This window comes from Mus pahari, chromosome 17 (genome assembly GCF_900095145.1).
Source record: "Mus pahari chromosome 17, PAHARI_EIJ_v1.1, whole genome shotgun sequence".
NCBI classification, from domain to species: Eukaryota; Metazoa; Chordata; class Mammalia; order Rodentia; family Muridae; genus Mus; species Mus pahari.
In genome coordinates this window covers 42,962,501-42,978,481 of record NC_034606.1, presented here as the reverse complement: position 1 = coordinate 42,978,481, position 15,981 = coordinate 42,962,501, and the positions used below count along the sequence as shown (strand labels likewise).

Here is a 15,981-nt window from a genome sequence, read left to right as displayed (position 1 = left end):
AAGGGATCCTCCCTTCCCAGTACCCTGGGAGCACCCTGGGAGCACCCTGGGATTTGAACCGTGGCTATCTGACTCAGGTGATCCTTTTAAAGGTCAAAGCAGACTGGAAAACTTGGGGATGTTGTAGGTGTCTGGCATTAAGGGTATTGGCAGTTATGAGTTTCTGCCTCCGGAGAAGGACCTAAAAGTGGCCTTTATGTTTTTGAAAGATTTGTGCAGGAATGCAGGGCATGAGCTGTTTTTTAGCCACCAAGGATTTACTTGATTTAGTAGGATGGTGAGTGTTTCCAGTGTTAGAGGGTGTGTGTGTGTGTGAATGTAAATAACATGTTTCTTTGCAGTTTTCTGGGACACAGTTGAAACCTTTATCTCTCTGCATCTCTCACAATGAGAGACACATCTTATTGTCCTAAGATCTGAGTTTTTGTTTGTCTTTTGTTTTTCGAGACAGGGTTTCCCCTTGTAGCCCTGCCTGTCCTAGAACTTGCTTTGTAGAACCAAGCTGGCCTCAACTCAGAGATTGACCTGGCTCTGCCTGCCAAGTGTTGGGATTAAAGGTGTGCGATCCCGTGACTGGCTGGAATCTGAGTTGTAACTGGGCTTCTGTCTGCTTTGGTATGGACCTTGTCTGATGCTTACTTATCAACATACGAGGCTGGCAGCCACCCGTGTTGAGAATGCTGTCCCTGTTGCTTCCCCCCCCCCCCAAAAAAAAAAAAAAAAAAAAAAAAAAGCTTCATCGGGAGCAGGGACACCAGGGAGCGCTTTCATCCTAGGCTGAGGTGTGGCTTTGGAAACAGTTGGACACTCAGCCATGCAATTTGAATGCTGTCCTTGAGAATCAGACTTGCTAAAACGTTCCTTTCCGTTGCTTTCTTTAGACCTATTCAGGCCTGTTCTGTGTGGTCATCAATCCTTATAAGAACCTGCCCATCTACTCGGAGGAGATCGTGGAGATGTACAAGGGCAAGAAGAGGCACGAGATGCCACCCCACATCTATGCCATCACAGACACTGCCTACCGGAGCATGATGCAGGGTGAGCACTTTGGGGCCGGGAGTCCTTGCCTGGTCCCACCTGGGCTTCCGTCCTTCCCTGTGGTGTCAGTCAGTCACTTGCAGGAGCTGATTCCCATTGCGCTCATGTCTGGTGATGGGTGGGACAGCATCCAAGAGCCGGGCCATGGCTATAGAACAGACATGTTTATGGACACTTAGAGACCACACTTCGTTTTCCTACTTTTCTATCCTTCTGAGAGTTGCCCACATCAGTTTTCAGGTCTGTTCTACGTCCTCCTATGGGTTCCTCGTTCTCTCTGTGTTTTCCCTTCTGTGCTCTCCCTTCCGCGCTCCTGTGTACAGTTGGTGATGTGCAAGTGTGCTTTCCCTCTTTAGAGAACAGATGTGAGGTCTCCGCTGGTGGCTGCACCCCTCCTTGTTCTCTGTCCTATCACAGTGGAGTGCTTCAGGCGGATGTTTGCTCACTAATTCCCTCTCCTCCAGGCCACGCCCTAGGCCACTTCCTGACTAGACTGACTGACAGGTCACCCATTTTCTTTGTACGTCTGTGTTCCTACCTTCTTCCACCCTCTCTCTGTTCTCTTGGGCTCCTCCCTGGTCTGCTTGGCTGTCTCCATGGTTCTCTGTTCTGCCTGTGGGTGATTTTTCGTAGGCTCATCCTCAGCCCCAGCCTTTCCTTCAGTGAGTGGTTTCTGCTGCCAGTGCCTATGTAATCCTAGGTCAGACCCGACTCGCAGCAACCTGGTTGTCTCATTTTGATAGTGGTTTCTTGTGTTCTTTGTTCTTTAAGCTCTATAGTCCATCTGGGCAGTGGTGGTTATGCCCTTGTATTATCTTTACCTGGTTTAGTGGTTTAAAATGGCAGTGTGCACCCTTCACTCTGCCCACAGTGCTGTGTAGAAGTTATTTCTCGGTCATTAATTAGGCAGCATGCGCAAGATCAGAATTCCTGTGGAAGTCAGCCCTTTGGTTTGAAAGTAGGATGCCTGTTTGAAAGTGCTAATGAGAACAGTCTGGCGGGAGAACATTCTGTGAGATTCCAGAGGAGTCTGAGTCTCTGTCTCTAGAGGTTATGAGTCACTTTCCCTTGGCTCTCGCCAGGCTGCATGCGAGAAGTGCGTTTGGGGTCTTCCTGAGTAGGTGCTCTCATTCTCCACGTAATGTAAGCTGCTCTCTCCTGCCTGTCATGGGAGAGCTGGGAGAGCAATGGGGAGGCTATCGCAGCCAGTCACTGGGGCTGTACTTTTACACTCTCACCCTTTCCCAAGAGAGTTACCAATTTCATTTCTTTATGAGAAGAAAGTTGGAGAAGGATTTCTGAAAGTCACATAGATTGGAACTGGTTAAGAGAAAGAGATTTAAAAAAAAAAAAGGTGTCTCCTTCCTTCCCAGCCTTGTGAGGGAAGGAGCTGGCTAGGACCACGAGGGCAAGAGCAGGTGGAGGAAACGGTTGACGCGTGGGGACCTTGGAGCCCTGTGCAGTGACCGGGGCTGCAGTCTCACCTGCAGCCTGAGACGCTCCCACCTTGCTCTCTGTTTTGCTTTGGGCTTGCTGGAACTCTTTGGCCTCTATGTGGACCCAATAAGCACATTCTAGGCTGTTGAACAGTTCCTTGTACACAGTGGGCCCACAACGCCTTTAGCAATAGGTATCTTGTTCTTGGGATGTAAAGGAAGTTAGTCACAGGGCCTGCCTGTGTCTTGGTGGGTCATTAGTAGAGAGTGACAAAAGGGACCCTGGATTCTTCCTCTAAGACAGGCATTGTACTCTGTTTTGGGGTGAAACCTTAGGTGTGTACAGCTGTTACTCTGTTTTGGGGTGAAACCTTAGGGCTTGCTGCCCACCCAGTGGGAGACGGGGTAAGGTTTGCTTTGTCTTTTGCATCTCAGAAGGTATAGCCAGATGGTTCCTCTTCTGTCTCTCCTCCCCCAAGAACTAGACAAAAATTTCCTTCCTGAGTTGGCTGTGGCTTATGACATACTAGCATTCATTTTACCAAATAGGGTGCTTGGTGGTGACTTTGTCTGGGGACTTTTATGAGACAGACTTTTTGAGCCCTCCCAGGGCCCTTGTCTCTGAAGCCTTGGGTGCTGGGCTTTGCCTGTTTGGTCTTGGTCACTGCCTTGTGGGTCCTTCAGTTTCATCCTGCTTTGGATGGCAGGGTGTAAGGTACTTTTATTTGTCAGACCCGACACTTGGGATACTGTAGGATGCATGTAGGATCCTGGCCTCTTTCATTCTCCCTAGTTGTAACCACAAAAAAAAAAAAAAATCCCTAGCCACTTCCGTTAGATGTTCCCTGATGGACAAAATTGTCCCCAGTTGAAAAATCCTTAGACTAAGCTTTATAGGTTGTCTGAACCCTGTACTGTCAAGGGTTTGAGACAGAATCTTAAAGACTGCTAGGATAGATTAGTGTTGTCTGCCAGGGACACCGGATAGGGCATTGAAGGGTATGGTGTCTGGCTTAGGCCACACAAACAGGTGATAAGAAATGTGGGGATACCGAAAGGGCCAGTCTATTACGCTGTTCCTGGAGGCCCCGGCAGTCCAGATGGACAGAGAAGACGCTTGCCGACATGTCTGGGGCATAGCAAGGCAAGCTGCTGCTACCCGCTGCCAGGGCAGTGGCAACAGGTGTCAGGTATCTCGGGGTTCAAGGAAGCTGTGGCTGCTGAGGCTGGCATGGCAGTGAAGTCACGGTGGAGGTAGAGCCCACAGGAACCTTGGCCGGGCTGTGTTAATAAGTGGTTCTGCTGTGGCCCAGACGTGCCTGCACAGTTTTGTTTGTTGTTTTAATCTCCAGCCTTGGGTTTAATTAGAGTTGTGTTTGCATACTTACCACTCTGGCTCTGCCTCTCCATTTGTTTCATTTTTGCAGCCTTGGCTATTAGGAGGCATGTCAGCCTCAGGAACCAGGTGAGAGCTTGTGTTGCTGCCCCCGGCATATAAGGTGCAGGCACATCCCAGGGTGGGCACGGGGGCCGTGTGTGGAAATCAGGCAGCGGCACCCTGGTGTGTGGACTGTGGGAGGGGAGCTTTTGGCTTTCTCTGGGGTCCTGGTTGGTAAGAGTGAGTATTGGTCTGGTCAGTGAGAGAATTTGGCTTGAGCTCAGCTATTCTCCCAATGCAGGTAAAGAAGCTGTGCTTCTTGTTAGCTCTGAGCCAGGTCTGGCTCACTTTCGGGGATACTGGCATTTCCTTGAGCTCACTGGGTTTGTAGGGCGGGCAGCAGAGTTGGCTTGCATTGCAAGCCTGCCCTTTGCACTGTGCTAGCCAGCCTTCTCTCCATCCCATCTTTGCTTCTCTGGAAGCTGCCCTGGAAGTGGTTGGTCACTGAATGACCACTTTCCTCTGGGTGGTTGACTGACCTTGCTGGGTAAGCAGTGACAGCAAGCTTGGTGTGTGCCCTTCCCATCTAAGCATGGTCCCTGGCTCACAGGTGAAGGGATGGGCTCAAGTGTGATAGCTGATTGTCATCTATTGGAACTGGGGGTTGGGGGTGTCTCTTGATTTGTTCTGAACAAGGAGGTCATGGCCACCGTTGCCCTCTTTTCTGGCTAGTCCTTGAAGGAATTCTTGGTAGTCTAGCAGTTAGGTGGGGGCACGTGCACACGAGAGAGAAAGACCTCCCTTCACCTCTCATCTGTTCATCTGGTTCCAGGTCCTGAGGAAAAGCCCCGACTCATCAGAGGCTGGGAGAGTATTTTAGGTTCTGAGTGGCAGCCTTGGAACTGGAGCAGTAGGAAGCCACAGATGTGATGACTCCACTTAAGCAGGAATGTGCTGGCCAGGAGGGCTGAGCCCTGCCAGCCTTCTCACAAAGGCCCCACTGTCTGCTGCGAAGTGTGGAGCCAGCCCTGTGCCTGATCGTGTGCCTCAGGAGACAGTGTGGCTTTCCTGAGGAGGGCCATGCTCAGTGTCTGTATGACACAGGGCTAGCCTCATGCCTCCTGTGTAGGCTAGAGTTTCAGGATTGACTGTAGGGCAGTGCAGGCCTGTGTGCCAGGCACCCGAGGAAGGGGCAGTAGAGGACTGAATACACAGCTTCCATGGACCTTTTCAATGCCAGGGGCCTCAGCCCTGCAGCAGTGAGGCCTTGGGCTGATAGTAGCCTTTGTGTTCTTCTAGGAGAGCATCATTTGCTCCAGGCCTCTCTTCCTCCCCATTGCTGGTGGGCCAGTAGAGGCACTGAGCTAACTCACAAGCCTCCCACCGACTTCTCCCACCCACTCTGGAGCTAGGAGCCTGCTCATGGCTGCCCACTGGATGGCAGGTCTGCTGCTGGAGTGAGCTGCTGTATAATCTTACCTGTTCTCTTAGTCTCACATCTCGGCTCTGCTCTCTAAAGACAAGCGGTGATATATAGGTCCTTTTTGTTGGCTTCTTTTCTTTTATTGTGCTGGAGATTGAACCCGGTAGATTACTTTCAAATTGAGTAATCTGCTGACCCATATCCCTAGCTCAATAGATTCTTCTTCATAACTCAGCTTTATGGTTTTCACCAAAACTCAACAACCCCCACCCTAACTCATGCTTCGACCTGGGCCAGCAAAGCTACTTTGAGAGTAACTGGAAAGCTGACCTCATGATTTCGTGAGTGCACCCTTATCCCTGCAGCAGAGGTAAAGATAAGAAATCCATCTGTAGGGGCCAGAGGGCCAGGGTTTGAGTCCCTTACATCCGCTTGGTGGCTCACAAATGTCTGTAACTCCAGTTCTAGAGGGTCCAGTGCCGTCATTGGCTTTGGAGGGCACCAGGCACATAGACATACATATACGCAAAACTCATCTTTTAAAAATCCACTGTAAAATCCAGTGGGCAGACCATTGCTGTACCAGTGCGTGTCCTGCCCTCCCAGGTTCTGGCAGAAACTGTGGTGGGGCTATGGCCCAGTCAGTATACTAGGGCCAGAGAGCCGCTTTCCTTTCCCTCTCGGCTTTCAGGAGTAAAGCTATCAGATGAACAAAAATAATCCCCTGAAGTCAAAGTGAGCAGCCTGAACATAAAGTTCCTGCAGTCTTGACCTGGCTGCCAGCTCGGGGGAGACTCCCAAGGACCGAAGATGGTTTGGCATTCAGATAGTAGAGCTTGGGGGGAGGGGAGAGGGGCTCACAGTCTGTTCATAGTCTTGTCTGTATACCTTCAGCTGGTCCAGAAATACAGTAGGGGGTCCAAACTGAAAGGTGAGGGTGTGCCACTGTGTTCCTGTGGCCTGCTCTTCTTGGCAGCCTCCAGCATACCTCTTAGTAGGCTGGCAAGGTTGCTGGAGGCCCCAGAATTTTCAAGGCGGCGCCCCTAGCCTTATGCCCCTAACTGATGCTTCTGAGCTTACTGCGTGGGTTGGGACAGCAGAGTTGTGTGCATTTGCCATGGGTAGTGGGCACTCATGTGGTTTTGGATTTCTAGGCCAGAAGCCTGTTGGAGCTGCCTGTGCCAGGTAGGCTGCCATCAAGAAGGTTTTGTCTCGGCCTTGCTGGCAGAGAAGTGGAAAGAGCCCGATTTTCCCGGTGCATCTGTCCCAGAGAGAGCTTGTTTAGGGCTTTGCTCACTTCAGCACAGTGAAGGCCATCTCTACAGCTTCGTTCTAATCCCCCAGGCAGGGAGGGCGGCCTGAGGAGCGCAGGCCTGGGCCCAAGTCTGTCCGTCTAGCAGGCATTGCTGCTCAGTGAGCTACCTGTGTATCCAGGACCATGCCCTGTGTTTTTCTTCCTTCCTTCCTTTTTTTTTTTTTTTTTAAGATTTATTTCATGTATATGAGAACACTGTAGCTGTCTTCAGTCACACCAGAAGAGGACATCAAGTCCCCATTACAGATGGTTGTAAGCCACCATGTGGTTGCTGCGAATTGAACTTAGGACCTTTGGAAGAACAGTCAGTGCTCTTAACCGCTGAGTCATCTCTCCAGCCCCCAAGGGGCTTCCTTCCTCAAGGGCTGTGTGTTGGAGTCTGCTAGAAGACCTCTGTTCAGCCTGTCTACAACCTCAGCTAATCAGTAGGAAGTGGTATTTCACACCCCCTCTTCTCTCCTTTCTGTCTGCTTCCCAAGCCTGTCACCCAAGCTGTGACCAGGCTGTGGAGATGGCATCAGAGGCTCTCATCATGAGTGGCCATGGCCTCTGCATAGAGGTTGGACCCAACCTGTTGGTGCTTTTACTGGGACAAAGGCCTGAGTTCTCTCAATCATCAGGTTCCTCAGGATCTGTGGCCTTATCTCTAGGCCACACTAAGGCCTTCGCACTTCTAGCTTTGAACCGGAGCCCCACATTTCATATGCTTTGCAAAATCCTTTGTGCCGTGGCTTCCTGAGACCTAGATGGGGTTGAGAGGTGACTCTGGAGTTTCAGTGTCTGCTCAGAGTGAGCCAGTGCAGAAGTCGCATTACCCACACTGTCTTCACACAGTAAGTCACCCTCAGGTCTGATGTGCGGTTTTCTCCAGAGCACGTTCTCAGGGGGCTGCTTGTCAGGGTCCTGACGTGGGTAGGCATGTTTGCCTGCCTTGACATATCTGCTTCTCAGCTCCAGAGAACCCAGTAGACCTGGAGATGAGGTCCCTCAGGGAGGCACTCAGCCAGTTATGGCCTTGTGACAGTTCCTCCAGGGAGGCACACTCTGTTGAGCCCAGCTATGAGTCAGTTGTAGTAGCGGCCTGCACCCTTCCTCCTGTACTTCCTGTCTGGCTGATGTCACCACTGTGCTAGTAGTCTCAAGCCTCACCGCCTTTTATGGACAAGAATCAGCCATAGCTCCTCTGGCAGGAAGTGAGCCATAGTGTGTCTGCTCCCCTCCCCCAGTGTGTAGGACTCCAAATGCCTGGGATGAAACACCTGCACAGGCCTCAGGTGGCCTTCTGAGTTGGTTAGAAACCTATCCACTCAGGGTGGCCACATCAACTCTGATGTCATCCCGTGGACCCAGCCTTGGGGCTTCTGGGTTTCAAATCTAGTCAGGGGCAGCACGAACTTGACTGCTGAGTGTTTAACTTATGGAAGGAAGCCTTTTTTTTTTTTTTTTTTTTTTTTTTGCAGTTCTGGAAGGTTCTGCTAGGAGCTTGGTGATGTAGTGTGGGGGTGGCTAAGGAAAGCATTCTGAGTGGGCCTTAGGCATTTATTGCCACAGGTCTTCAGCACAGACCCTGCTCATTCCAGAGGTCAAGGGCAGGGCTAATGGCTTCCTTTCTAACTGCTCTGGGTGTATGGACCAATAGTAGTCAAACTGATCTCTGCCAGCCAATGTCCCCTACGCAGGGCTTTGTCAAGATTCTGACTGAGGGAAGGCTGTGGCTATTGAGAGTTCTAGAGACCGTGGCCGAGACTCACAGTGCTACCTCAGCCCACATCCTCTGAGATGGGGGCCTGGTGCTTCAGAGCCTGTGTGTCTGAATAAGGTTACGATAGTGGCTGTTGCCTCCCAGATCTCAGGGTAGAAGAGAGAAAAAAGGGCATTTCAGACAAACTGTTAGACCGCATAGGACCAAATATGGACTTGGGCAGAAACAAATGGCTTCAGGAGGCCTGCGTGTGTCCTCAGTCACGGAGATGACAATGTGAAGCAAGGCTATTGTTATGAGTGCCGGGTGTGTTCCTGTGTGTGTCTCCATGTCCCTACCCGAACACACAGGATGGCAGGCAGCAGAATGAACTGGTTAGGCCTACCACTTGCTGGGACTTCCTTATCTGTAAGGGATGCCCTGAGCTCTGGAGAAGATTTCAAACATAGTGCTGTGAAAAAGTCACCCGCCTTTCCTGAGTGCTGAGAGTGTCCTTTGACTACCTAGGAGGTCAGGTGTCAGACTGCAACTTCCAGAAAGTGTTGTAAGGCTCTTGCGGCTTTAGAGGCTGTGTGGGTGACTAAGTAGGTGGCTTCTCCATGCTCAGTGCTGGGCCCTTATTCAGGTGGAGGAGGAGGCCTCTTGGCAGGCCATCTGTGTGAAAGCAGTGGCTCAGCAGAGTCTGAGAAAGCAGGTTGGGATTCCTCTGAGCCTGTGTTTGGGCTGTGATGGCAGCGGAGAGGTCAGGTCAAGGAGCAGAGCTAAGGGTCCTGGGTAGGCAGAGGTCTCCCGAGTCCAGCTTGGAGCTTTAAGCTTTGGAGCGCGTGCAGGCCTCTGTGTATGTGTGTGCACACGTAAGTCTATGACATGCTGTGGATCTGTTTACACACAGGTGTCTTCTGTGTGGGTGATGCTTCATGCACTGTGTTCCTGCTTTCATGTCTGTACACTCATTCTTGTGCACCAGGGCACACACTCTGTGTGTCTGCCCACATGTCTCTGCTTTTGTGCATGTGTGTCCGTGTGGGTTGGCTACCCTGCTTCCTGTTCAGTAGTGAATAATTCTCAGACTCCTCCTCACATAAAGGAATTCCAGTCATCCAGGGCCTGGGCCTGGGCAGCCCTGGGAAACAGTTCCTTCTGAAAGGAATGGAGAATGTTTCCTTTTATGGTAGCACCAGGCCCTTTCTGCTCGTGCCTCGCCAGCACATGCAGGTACATTCTTGCCTGCTCTGGAGCGGTGACTAAACATGCCCGCCTGCAGCCACAGCTGGGGCCAACCACAGGGAGCTGCTGGGGGAGGGAGGGCCTGGGATGACAGGGATGAGTGCTTCAGCTTGGCGGGCCACACTGCTGTTGGTGAAGAAGGGGTGGAACCAGCTCTCCTCTAGCCTGGCCGGCCCCTTCTGCCATCTCACGAGGCTCCACTCCGGCTCAGTCCTTGTCTGGCAACCCTGAAGAATGCATTTTGGGGCGTGGGGGGAGGAAGGTTGGGTGCCCCCTTTTTGACTTCTGTCTGAGTAGTTCTCAGGGTGGTTTTGGTGTGAGTGGGATGATGGGGCTCCCATTCCAAGATGGTTTCCTTTTTTCTTGGTTTTTTTTTTTTTTTTTTTTGGTTTTGGCTTTGGCTTGTCACCTTTACGGTTCACCCTGGCCTCAGGTCCCAAGTGCCTGGCTTGGTGGCTATTTCTTGGGGGATTAGAATGAAGGCTGCAGCTGAGGGCAGAGGCAGCTGCTGCCTGTGTGGGGCGTAAGGCTTCCTGTTCCTGCTTCCTGCGTGAGTCCTGATAGAATAGGGATGGCTGTGTGTCCTCAGCACTGTACTGCTGAGATTGGGCCAATAGAAAGCTCACCTCCAGCTCACCTCCAGGAGGGTGGTGATCTGCCTGACCAGTCTGCCATTGGACGACTAAGTCTATGTCCCGAGACCATGCACATAGAAAGCTAGGAGTCATTCACCCTCGTCACATGGGGTCCTGAGCCCGTGAGAGAGAGCCAGGAGTGCCAGCTTGATGGCCAGCGGCCACCAGTACCCCTGACTGGTTCTCCTGCTCCCTCACCTCCTCCCTAGGCCGCTCTGTCATCGAGGTGATAGTGGCCCTACCAGTTTACTGTACTCACAGGGTCAGCACCAGGTCTGTTCTGTGTGTTATATTTATCAAAATTATCATGAAGTAGGGTGGGTACCCAGGGTATGCACCACCGTCAGGTACGGTTCTGATGTTACCAAATGGCCGGGGGCTGGGTTCAACTGCTTTAACAGTCCTGGAGCTTGACCCTCTTAGCTTAGCCTTCAGAGTGCAGGGAACTGTGGCTGTCCCTCCATGCAAAGGAGAAAATTCCTATTTCTTGTTGGATTTGTGAAGCTAGGGCGGCTTTGCAAGTTCCCGCCACTGATGCAGAGAGCAGGCTGTCCCAGGTGCCTGCCAGAAGCTGCCATTCCTCCCCGGCTCCCTCGGTCCTGTCATCACATGTGGATTCACATGTGTCCCTTTACACGTGCTGCCTCACAACACAGAGGAGTACACGGGGCTCAGAGAAGGCCGCCGTCTCTGGTCTTAGACTCTGAGAAGCAGTGGCCCACATTGGAACTGTCCCATTGCAATACTGCCATACTGCCTGCTCTGATTTCTGGCCCCTTAAACAGTATTCCTTGCTTAATTGTGGGCAGTGTTGCAGGTGCCTGCCATGGACATTTATTTTCCTGGTATTCATGGGATGGAGTGGACAGGGCAGGGGTGTGCGGCCAGAGCTGGGGACAGGCAGCTGCCTGGGGCTCTGCCATTATAGGCATCCCTTCTCTGAGGCTGTCCACAGTCAACCCAGGTTGGAGGCCTGGGAGCGTCCTTTCAGAGAAGCATTTAAGTCTTTGTTCCTTATTTTGGCAACTCTTCATGGGGATGGGAAGGGAGAGGTGTTTTCTTCCTTCCAAGGTGACCTGGTGTCCTCTTTGTTGCAGACCGGGAAGATCAGTCCATCCTGTGCACGTAAGTGTTTCAGAGAGGGAGTGTGTGAGTGTGAGTGTGAGTGTGAGTGTGTGTGTGTGTGTGTGTGTGTGTGTGTGTAGTGGTGGTGGTGGTATTTATTGCTCTGATGATTTTATTTGTGGTGCTGGGGATTGAAATCATCCCTGCTCTTATTCCTGTCAAAAGCAGGTTGATAAGTTCATTCCCAGTTCAGTCCCCTCCCCTCCCTGAGACAGGACTCAGGGCTCTGCCCGGTGGTCTCAGGGAGCTTTGTGTCAGAACCAAGGCCTTTGTCAGCCCTCCTCAAGTACTCAAGTGTGGGTGGGTGGGTGACAGCAGAAGAGCACCACAGGCTTCAGCACAGGCTTTCTCAGACCCCAGCATGCCTTCCTGCTCTTATTTGGTCTGATATGGCTACTTTCCATCTTACTAAGCAGGTGGGGAGTACATGGAACAGAAATTGTCTCCCAGGGATGTTTCAGGGGAGCACATATAAGTGCCCTTGGCTCCCAGGTCAACCACTGCCTCCCTGACGGCTAAACAGTTGGGTCTGGTGGTTGCCAAGTGACCCGGGTAGGCAGTGGATATGAGTCAACTGACTTTTGTTTAGCTCTGGTGGGCCATGGGAAGCAGACTGAGAGAAGATTCCAGAGCATCACATTCGGTCTGCTGTTCCTTTCTCTTCATGTTGGCTCCCTCATGGGTACCCACGGAAGGGCAGAGTGGTAGACAGTGCTGCTGTGTGGGGTGGATGGTGAGGATGCAGCCACATCTCAGTGAGGGCTCCTTCCCTCTGTTGGCAGTGGGGAGTCTGGAGCAGGGAAGACAGAGAACACCAAGAAAGTCATCCAGTACCTGGCACATGTGGCCTCCTCACACAAGAGCAAGAAGGACCAGGTGAGTGTCTGATGCCTTGTCGGGCCTGGGGAAGGGCGGTGAAGGAGGGAGGCCTCATCTTTAAATGATGCTCTTGGGATCAAGCAGAATCCCCCTGCTTCCCTAGGTGGCAGCTTAGGGTCTTGGGAGTGGCTGGGTAGCAGCAGGTCCGTTCCATTCTCGGCCTCCTAATTCTCCAAGTTGCTATGAAAACTGGAGCCATCCCAGGGTTTATATAGCAGAATGCTTGCCATGGCAGCTAATGGCTGCATGCAGAGCCAGCCTGAGATGTGGCTCTCAAGGTGACAGAGGCCAGAAGAAGGACTTGGGTTGACCTGCCTTCGGTCCCCGTATCCTTGTTCGGTCGTGTAAGCCTGTGCCTCTGGGTGGGCAGTCCCCTCACTGAGAAGCAGCAGCACAGTTGGAAAGCCATCTTACTTCCTTTTTCCTCTTCCCTTGGTGGATGGTGGTGGAACTCCAGTGCCCTGGCTAGGTGAGATGCACGTTTTACTGCACGTTTGCACCAGGAATGCGTGTTCTGCCATCGTGTGCCCTTGGACTCCGTACATTCTTCTGAGCAGCTTTTTCACCCCACACCTTATCACTCTCTGCAGCTAGACCTTTTCCTAGAGGCTCAGCTCACTGATTGTCTCGGGAGGAGGGCTGGGCGTGATGCACACGGCAGTTCCTGACTGGGTCAGCCTCATCACCTGGCTTTTCTCAGAGCTCCAGACCTGCCTGAATTCCAGTTGGGCCCTGTGCAGTTCTGATCTCGGCATGGTAGGATGTGCACCTGCCTTCCCAGAGCCCCACACGCTTGGTGGTGCACACCAGTCACAGATGACTGGCCCCTTGTCTCCTGGCACAAGCTGGGAGAGATGCCGGGGAGGGGGGGGGTCCCAGATTGGAGTTTCTTGGTTTCCTTGGTTGCCCTGAGAAATCTAAGTGACAGTGATGCCACCCCAAGGCCATTGGGGTGCTCTGCTGACCTCACTGGCTTCACCGTACTGGTGTCCTATGCACTGTGTTCACTAGTAAGTGGGGTGTGTCTCTGCATGCATAGCTGGGGTGCCGCCGCACGACACCCATGTACCATCTCTTGGAACCAGACCAGAAACAACTTATTACATGCCAAGCTTCTTGGGACTTTCTGAAACTTTTTCCATGGGGTGTTAGGAATTATATTTAGAAACTAATAAAGTTTCTTTTCTCTCTCCACCCCCTACTCACCTCCCTCACCCCCATTTTCCATTCTTCATAGGAGACCTGTTTTAAAAACAGCACTATGAGGTTAGAAGGTCTCTGGCTGTGGTTTTCTGTCTCTGAATTTGGAGTAAAATCTATTTCCCAGCTATTTGTTGAATGCTTGGTATGTGACTGGTTTTTAGGAGGGTGCTGTTGGAGTCTCTGCCCTGGAGGACAAGAGACAGGACCCTAGTTAGAGAGCAGTAAAAGGGCCCTGTGTGCCTCATGTCTGGGTTCCAGCTTTAGAGGGAAGGCAGGCCTATAGCGTACAAATAACTGGGGTCTGTAGGGTGATGTGGCTAGAAAGCTGTGAAGCCATCCCGTGGTGGGCGCTCTGTGCCCAGCTCCTCCTCCAGCTGGAGCGACTGCCTGCCTGCCCCTGCTGTGCAGTCACTATTGAAGGCCACGGGTCAGTGGAGTTGTCTATGATGCCTGAAGCTGTACTGTGACTTTCCATCCTTGACCTGCTTGCAATGGGAGGACAGTGTTTCTAGGAGAGAGCTCTCTTACCTGCAGTGACCGACTTAACCGTCCACACGTGCTGACCAAGCCCACCAGACGTTTTATGCGGCCGTGGCTAGGTCTGTGGATTTTCAGAGCTGAGCTTATTTAAGAGGACAGGCAGGGTGGACTTCTGGAGTAGGAGCAGCCATTCTGTCTCCCTCAGATTTTTTTTTTTTTTTTTAATGTACTAATGGAGTGCCCCCCCACCCCGCCCCCAGGAAATTTTTTCAGAAACTGGATCAGTAATTTCAAACTTAGGCTCATACACCAGCACATTTCATGCACATTTCATTCACAAAGTGTCTCCTGTGCCTAACTAGATGTCTGTAAAGCAAACTATCAGCACCCGCAGCAGGGGATGGGCTCTAACTGCTCCCACTTGGCCCAGTGATCCTTCTCTCCGTAGCAGCTGTGTGTGGGTTCAGACAGAGGCTCTGTCTGAGGAAACAGGAGTGGCCCCGCCATCCTGGCAGCCTGGCCTGTGCTTTGCTAGGAGTGTCACTGGGCAGGGAGCAGCTCCTATCCTAGGCTGGCTGTGTGGGTCACCTGTGGGCTGATCCCAGGTCTGCTTGAGGCTATGAAAGGAGGGATCCTGGCGCTTGGTGACTACTGGTTCCAACCAAGCATGCATGCAGAGCCATTGCTGAGGGCATGGATGGATATCCTTGCCCTGTGGTCATCCTTGCCCTATGGCCTGGCCTCACTGACCCTTTCCTCAGGAGTAGAGTGACCACTCCACACCTGACTGGGACATGGAAGTTTCTGCAGAAGTGGGGAGCCCTGGCTGAGGTGGCAGGATGAGGAGGCTTAACCTGGCTCATTTCTGGACTCTGGTGGACTCCAGAACCTTGCTGGTGCCCTGTAGACACATGGTCTGCAGCAGGTGCCCTGGAAGGCAGGTGCCCTGGAAGGCAGGTGTGGTGTTGCTGACCCTTGGGAGAGCCATTGCCACCACTTCCACATTACCTTTCATCGCTCTCAGTTGGCCGCTGTTTCCATAAAGCCCTGGCCACTCTCCAGCTCTGCTGATAAATGTCAACTCTGCTTGGTGGGGGTCAAGCACTTTCCCCTCCAGAGTTCTGTCACAAAGAAAGGGTCCTGGGTCCTCAGCCAGTTTCGACCATTGTTGATCGCTGCTTGCAGAATTGATGTGGTGTCCAGTGGCCAGGGCAGGGGTATCAAAGTGACTGGCAGTGGTCAGGGAGAAGACTTGAGTTTGCTGATTCGTGGCTCAGTGATCCTGAACAGACTGTCCCCCCTTCCCAACCTCAGCTCCCGAGTCTGTGAAACAGGACAGCTGTCTGCCTATGTAAGCAGCGTGGGTCCAGGGGCAAGGGTTTCTTCTGGTGCCCAACAAATAACAGGATTCCACAGATAGGATTTGTGAAAATTATTGATAAATATCTGGGGCTTCACTGATCCCTCATTTAGATATCAGGGAAGGTTTGGAGGTAGGAGCCCGTAGGACAGTTCCACTGACTCTATCTGGATGGGATAACTTGTGTTTTTGTGGACCTGATGGCTGGTCTTATATGCAAAGGGAAATTGTGGGGATTAGCTACACGGAGGGGCAGAAGGCCAGTGGGGCATAGGTGGAGACTGTCTCAGAGACAGGTTGTCTTAATCTTCCCACTCTCAACACTCTTTGCTAGAGCTGGTAGCCTCCTGATTTCCTCGCAGGGCAGGTTCTGATCAGCCTGTGTGCAAAGGCCCGGCAGGAAGGAGGAGGGCAGAGTGGCAGCTCCCAGGGCCCTCCCTGCAGGCCTCTGTTCCTGGTGTGTTGAGCTTAGCCCACACTGCTACCTGGCCTCTATGAGACTCTGGGTTCCTCCACAGGGGGAGCTGGAGCGGCAGCTGCTGCAGGCCAACCCTATCCTAGAGGCCTTCGGAAACGCCAAGACGGTGAAGAATGATAACTCCTCTCGATTCGTGAGTACCAGCTGGTGGCACCCTGCTCTCGTGAGACAAGGCAACGGGCACATAGCTTGGCACTATGGCTCCCTACTGGTGACTTGAGGTTTTGTTCATTTCTCCGGTTGGTGTTCAAGTTCCTGTCAGCATGGCCCTGCCGGCCCCGCTCCCCCCCCCCCCCCCCCCC

General features: G+C 52.3%; 1 protein-coding gene across 2 annotated transcripts in view; it reads left to right on the top strand.

The window, feature by feature from the left end:
* The window catches only part of Myh9 (myosin heavy chain 9), a 77,984-nt gene that overhangs the window by 29,832 nt on the left and 32,171 nt on the right, over positions 1 to 15,981 (top strand). For both annotated transcript variants that reach the window (XM_021216309.2, XM_029547989.1), the window contains exons 3-6: positions 882 to 1,038; positions 11,252 to 11,279; positions 12,062 to 12,155; positions 15,720 to 15,812. In XM_021216309.2, the coding sequence (XP_021071968.1) occupies positions 882 to 1,038; positions 11,252 to 11,279; positions 12,062 to 12,155; positions 15,720 to 15,812 (372 nt within the window). The remainder of the gene's footprint in view (positions 1 to 881; positions 1,039 to 11,251; positions 11,280 to 12,061; positions 12,156 to 15,719; positions 15,813 to 15,981) is intronic.